Source organism: Dreissena polymorpha, chromosome 5, assembly GCF_020536995.1.
Source record: "Dreissena polymorpha isolate Duluth1 chromosome 5, UMN_Dpol_1.0, whole genome shotgun sequence".
Classification (NCBI taxonomy): domain Eukaryota; kingdom Metazoa; phylum Mollusca; class Bivalvia; order Myida; family Dreissenidae; genus Dreissena; species Dreissena polymorpha.
Genome location: NC_068359.1, coordinates 92,720,994 through 92,726,993, shown reverse-complemented (window position 1 = coordinate 92,726,993; position 6,000 = coordinate 92,720,994). Strand labels below are relative to the sequence as shown.

General features: G+C 37.1%; 1 protein-coding gene across 1 annotated transcript in view; it reads right to left on the bottom strand.

Annotated features, from left to right (window-relative positions):
* Positions 1-371: 371 nt before the first annotated feature.
* LOC127882169 (hormone-sensitive lipase-like) overlaps positions 372-6,000 on the bottom strand; it is a 41,756-nt gene continuing 36,127 nt past the window's right edge. The window contains exons 10-11 of the mRNA XM_052430651.1: positions 3,202-4,721; positions 372-1,610 (exon numbers count right to left, since the gene is read on the bottom strand). Coding sequence (XP_052286611.1) covers positions 1,404-1,610; positions 3,202-4,721 — 1,727 coding nt within the window. The 3' untranslated portion in view covers positions 372-1,403. The remainder of the gene's footprint in view (positions 1,611-3,201; positions 4,722-6,000) is intronic.

Below are 6,000 nucleotides of genomic sequence, written 5' to 3'. Positions count from 1 at the left end.
CCAGCACATATTCTCTCAGATTTCACAATTGCATGTTTTATAAGAATGTATGCCCTTTATTAAAAATTATTTACAAAAGCTACGGTGCGAAACTACTTCTTTAATGCCCGTGTAATTTTGTCTAACTATTTATTTAAATAAAAATTTAACAATATGATATTAAACATGTTCTGTTTATGCGCACGATACAAGGTTATGTGATAGAATTTTGTCTTAGCTTTTTTCCTTAAAACGGAAATTCCAAACTGTACAGCGCCCTTTAGACAATCATGAATACGTGGCAGGGGATACACTGTCTGGTAGATCTTGTTGTCGCCCTTTAAACAAACCTTCGGTTGTTAGATGGGATACACAAGTATTTAAACCTTCAATGACAAACTGTTTTGTTTAATGTTTTCTTATAAAGATATATGATGTACAAACTTCAAGGAAAAACAGTATCACAGCAATCATTAGAATCTAACAATATAGTTATCATAATTAATAACATGCCATGGAAAAATTGTACAAAATTTACAGTTGACATCATTGTTAAATAAAATAAAATATCAAAAGGTAGTAAACAAACAAAATAATATTTTGATATTATGTATGATACATGATATACTTGTATACATTTATAATAAAATTAACATTAAAACTGGTATGACTGACCGTTTTGTGTAATGTTTTCTAATAAAGATAAATACTTCAAGGAATAACAGTATCACAGAAATCATTAAAACCTAGCTAGGTGGTTATCATAAATAATAAAATACTGAGGAAATACTGTGTAAAATTTAATGTTGTACACTATTTAAATTTCAAAGGAGAGTAAATTAGTAAAAAATATGTTTGGAAATAATGTATGATACTGTATCATACATTATTTCCAAACATCTTTTTTTTTACTAATTTACTCTCCTTTGATACATGATATACCAGTATATATTTTTAACAAAAAAAAAACACATTAAAATTAAATGAATTATTGAATGAACACAATAAAAATTGACAACCAGTTATATAACATCAGATCATTATAATAACATTATTAGATAGATCAAATAAACAAAATGAATACAAAGGAAACACAAATAGGCCACTATGACCCTTACAAGCCGAGTTTAAGGTACACCAATTAACGAGGACTAATGACCTAGTATTTCAATATTGCTTGGAAAAGATATTCAATGTTAACCAGCATCCCCTCTTCAAGTTTTAAGAGTGTAAACTTTTAAATGGCATCAAAACAAATACACATCTTCTCTGGATCCCTGTATGTACCATTTGAAATTTGTTCTAATTTTGGCTGTTATATAGGTTTTTATAAAAATAAAGCAACTAAATACATTTCTCTTTAGTCAGCATTGATTATTTGCATTGTTTTAGGCAGAGTTATTCTTCCATATAGAGGAAATCCTCTAGAATCGCTCCAGTTTGATCAGCACTTGTTTGATCATGTCTAGGCACCCGTTGGACGCTAGGCTGGCCTCCTTGCTAGCATGGCCAAAGCTGAGGAAGCCGTGGGGCAGATAGTCGTACACCTTGAGAGTGACCGGGCGCCCCAGGGACTGCAGCTTCCTCGCAAACATGACTGAGTCATCCAGCAGGGGGTCAAAGTGGCAGGCCTTAAGGAATATAAATATGAGACACAATATAAGCAAACGGAAATAAAATGCAATTAATGCATGCGCATAAAGTGTTGTCCCTAGTTAGCCTGTGCAGTTTGCATAGGCTAATCAGGGACAACTCTTTTTGCTTTTATGGCATTTTCATTGTGAAGGATGTCATTTCTTAAGAAAATTAAGTAGAGGTGAAAAGGGTAATCTAGGATGACACTGAAGGCACATGCATTAAGCCCTGTTTTCCCACAGTGCTGCTCATATTGAGAGGAAATTTAAGATACATATGATAAACCAGCACAAATAAGTAACATTATACAATGAATGATGTAAGACAATATGCCTGTCCTCAATTCTGTTTGTAATATTCCACTGGCTAAAGCTCAAGTATTTATGATAGAGCCTATAAGATTATGGTTCAGCTACAATGAATCATTAATAAAAAATATTTGCCAACTAGAAATGGCGCGGAAGAGGCTGACACGCATCCCCACGCCGCATGTTTGACCCAGGGACGTGCCATGGTTGGTAATGGGTCCATGCATAGTTGAGATTGACCGTATTGTCATAAGAGAAGTTCAGTATCAATTAGAAGTGAATCGGTGAAGAAATGAAGAAATTATAGTAAAAGACAATTTTGGGTGGGTGTGGCCTATTATGGGCAGGCGCCCCAGGGTTGGTAAAGGGGCCATACATAATTGAGATTGACCGTATTGTCATAAGAGATGTTCAGTATCAATTAGAAGTGAGTCGGTGTAGAAATGAAGAAATTATAGTAAAAGACAATTTTGGGTGGGTGTGGCCAATTATGGGCGGGGCGCCCCAGGGTTGGTAATGGGGCCTTACATAGTTGAGATTGACTGTATTGTCATAAGAGATGTTCAGTATCAATCTGAAGTAAATCGGTGTAGAAATGAAGAAATGATAGTAAAAGGCAATTTTGGGTGGGCGTGGCCTATATGGGCGGGGCGCCCCAGGGTTGGTAATGGCGCCCTGCATAGTTGAGATTGACCGTATTGTCATAACAGAGGTTCAGTATCAATTTGAAGTGAATCGGTGTAGAAATGAAGAAATTATAGTAAAAGGCAATTTTGGGTTTGGCGTGGCCTATGTGGTCGGGGCGCCCCAGGGTTGGTAATGGGACCATGCATAGTTGAGATTGACCTTAGTGTCATAAGAGAGGCTCAGTATCAATTTGAAGTAAATCGGTGCAGAAATGAAGAAGGTAATATAAAATAAGATAAAAAAATGAGTGAAAATCTCTGACCCGGCCCCACCCCAACCCCCATAACTTTAGACCCAGGGTCAGATCAAATTCTGTCACTGTCACCGTCGCACATATGCTCATAGCTACCATGTATGTTAGTTTCAAGGTTCTAGTGCTAACAGTGTAGGAGGAGCAGGTGGCCAGGACAGACGGACGGACAGACGCACATCAATACAATATCCCCACTTTTTCTACGTTAAACGTGGGGATAATGAAAACATAGAATATCCCACAGATCTACTAAAAATATGGACAGTAGGTATGTCATAAATTATAACTTGCTCAACTCCTTTCAGGGAAACCAAGCAACACAAAAACCAGTATATTTACCGCTAAGTGAACCTCGGGAAGTCCCATCAGGAACTCATCAGGGGCCAGCAGGGGAGACATAAAGTAATTCTTCACTATCGGGAGCTTCCGGAACAGGTGGATGGGACTCTGAGCAATCTTACGTTGGACTGAATACAACTTTGGAGTACATTTCCCAGCACCAGGGGACAGTTTCGGAGAAAAATCAGACGTTGACAATAGCATCTTGTCTGGAGATTTGGATATCTGTGACTTTTGTCCAGGATGAAAACTTACAGGCAAATCCAAGGACAATGTTCTCTTTTTACTATTGAGCATGTCAGTATGAGCAGGTGTGTTTGTGATATAAGTTTCTATGTTACTGTGAGTTCTTGGTTTACTGTTGTCTCCTTCACCCATCTGATCCCTCTGCACAGACTCATGACTCCTCTCTTTATCTGTATCACTAGGCACTGCTTTGCTTTCTCTTTCTATATCCTTATCATTACACACAACTTCACTACCTCTTTCTAAACCAATATCACTATTCACAGGTTCCCTTCCTCTCTCAATATCGGTATCTCCATGAATCCAGCTGGAGTTTGCGCCTGACAATGAGGGCTGCTTTTGATTGATCTTCCTTCTTTTGTTCCTAATATCAATTTCTTCATTCTTAGGCTCAGTGTTAAATGCTTGCTGTTCTTCACAAACAAATGATTCTATTGGTGCCTGATCACCCAGCTCATCCATATCTTCAATAGACTTACAAATTGTACTTTTCATATCAACACTAAGTCTACCGCTGTCCTCGTGCAATAGCTCCTGACACACTGCATACAGATCCTTCGTTGCAGTAGCACTATCATCACAGTTCTCTTGTACAGTGATGTTGGAGTTCAAAGTAGCCATCATCTCTTCAAAACTTCCAAAGAATCGCTGGTCTGTATTCTTTAATTTAGGATGCTGTTCTTTGGAACTATTGGTATCTTCACTTTCTACAACACTGACCTGATTCAGGTCTTTTCCAGACGCCATATCTAGAACCTTATTTCCAACAGCTTCAGCACAGTTTAGTGCATGATCTTTACTACATTGGTCAGGCAATATAGACATATTGGTACTAGAGGACTGAATAGAGTACCTGGGTAATGCACTTTCAATTTTATTATCACAGTTACTGCCATCAGTTTGTTTCAGTTTCATGGACGTCTGCGTGCCATCTAAATCATATACAACAAACTCATCATCAGTAATGGTGTCAATACTGCTGCATCTGGAGTTCACACTGATAGCATTCACCTCAGTTCCGCATCGATTCTGCTGAGCGAAGAACATAGATTGAGCTGACAAGTTTTGATTGGCTGTTAACTCCACATGATTGCATGAGCACTTCTCATTGGGCGAGTGTCCATTACACTCAGCAATTTCATTGGTTGGAAGGCTAGAAGATTCCTCTACAACCTCTGCAGTTTCAACAACCTCCCATGTCTCATACTTTGCTGGGTTACAAAATATGGGAGTAGCCAATGCACTGGAAAACTTGTCGGCAATTCCTGAATAGGCTGTAAATTTAAACAAGGCTATTGTCAAGCAATATTGTCCCCTACCGGCTCCATCATTGTCAGAAATTCCACCATTTTCAGATTTTGTTTTGTTTTTGTTTTTTTTGGTTGCCATAGCAACCACAATTTTTGACGTAGGAACGAAATGAAATGACGTGCATAATGTCCATATTGCCATCTATCCATGTTGCAAGTTTCATGAAAAAATATTAAGAACTTTTAAAGTTATCGCAGGATCCAGAAAACCACCATTTTCAGCAGTATTTCTAGTCTATTTGTTGCCATAGCAACCAGAATTTTTGACATAGGAACAAAATGAAATGATGTGCATAATGTCCATATTGCCATCTATCCATGTTTCAAGTTTCATGAAAAAATATTAAGATTTGTAAAAGTTATCGCAGGATCCAGAAAATTGTGACGGAAGGACGGACGGACTGACGGACAGACTGGCAGACGGAGCGCAAACCATTAGTCCCCTCCGATGAAACCGGTAGGGGACAACAAAACACATAGTAAATGTATACTGAATTAGTATTTGACTTAAACATGATTCTAAATAAATAGCATTGCAATATTGAGCCATTTTGAAATAATTTAGCTATTGAAGAAAACAGAAATAATATTGATAACATATAAAAACTTTATTTTCACTTAGACTAATTTTTTGATAAGTGTCCTGATGTTTGGTTAAAATTTTGATTTTTAGAATGTTTAAAAAGATTTTAAAAGTCATCATTGGAAAACATGTTCTGACGCAGTAACAAAATGGAAATGAATGCAGCTTCTAAACTTCCATACAGTTTGTACAGTTTTCTAATCCCTGAAAATAATGCTTTACAAAGAAGCAGAACCATTGTTAAATGGTGTTTTAAAGATAACTACTACAAATATTTCATGACCATGGGGAAAAGTATGTGATTTCTAAGAAGTCACGATCTATTTCAGACACCATTTTAGGACAATTGAGCTGAGCCACTTTGTAACACACATAAGATACTCCCCAAAACCAAGCTTTAAACACTACTGAAGCATCAATGGGAACAAATGTTTTGTACAAATTGGACAATAAATATGGCCTCTAGAGAGTTCATAAGATAAATGTTGCTAATGGACAACATGCATTCACAAAAGCTCATAATGTCCATGCTGTGCTGAGGTGACCTACATATGAACATACTGGCATTTTTTTCTGACATTGTATGACAAAAGCCAATCCTCATTCAAAACACAATGTTAAAAACACTAATTGATCCTCCCTATGGGAAAACAGGGCTTA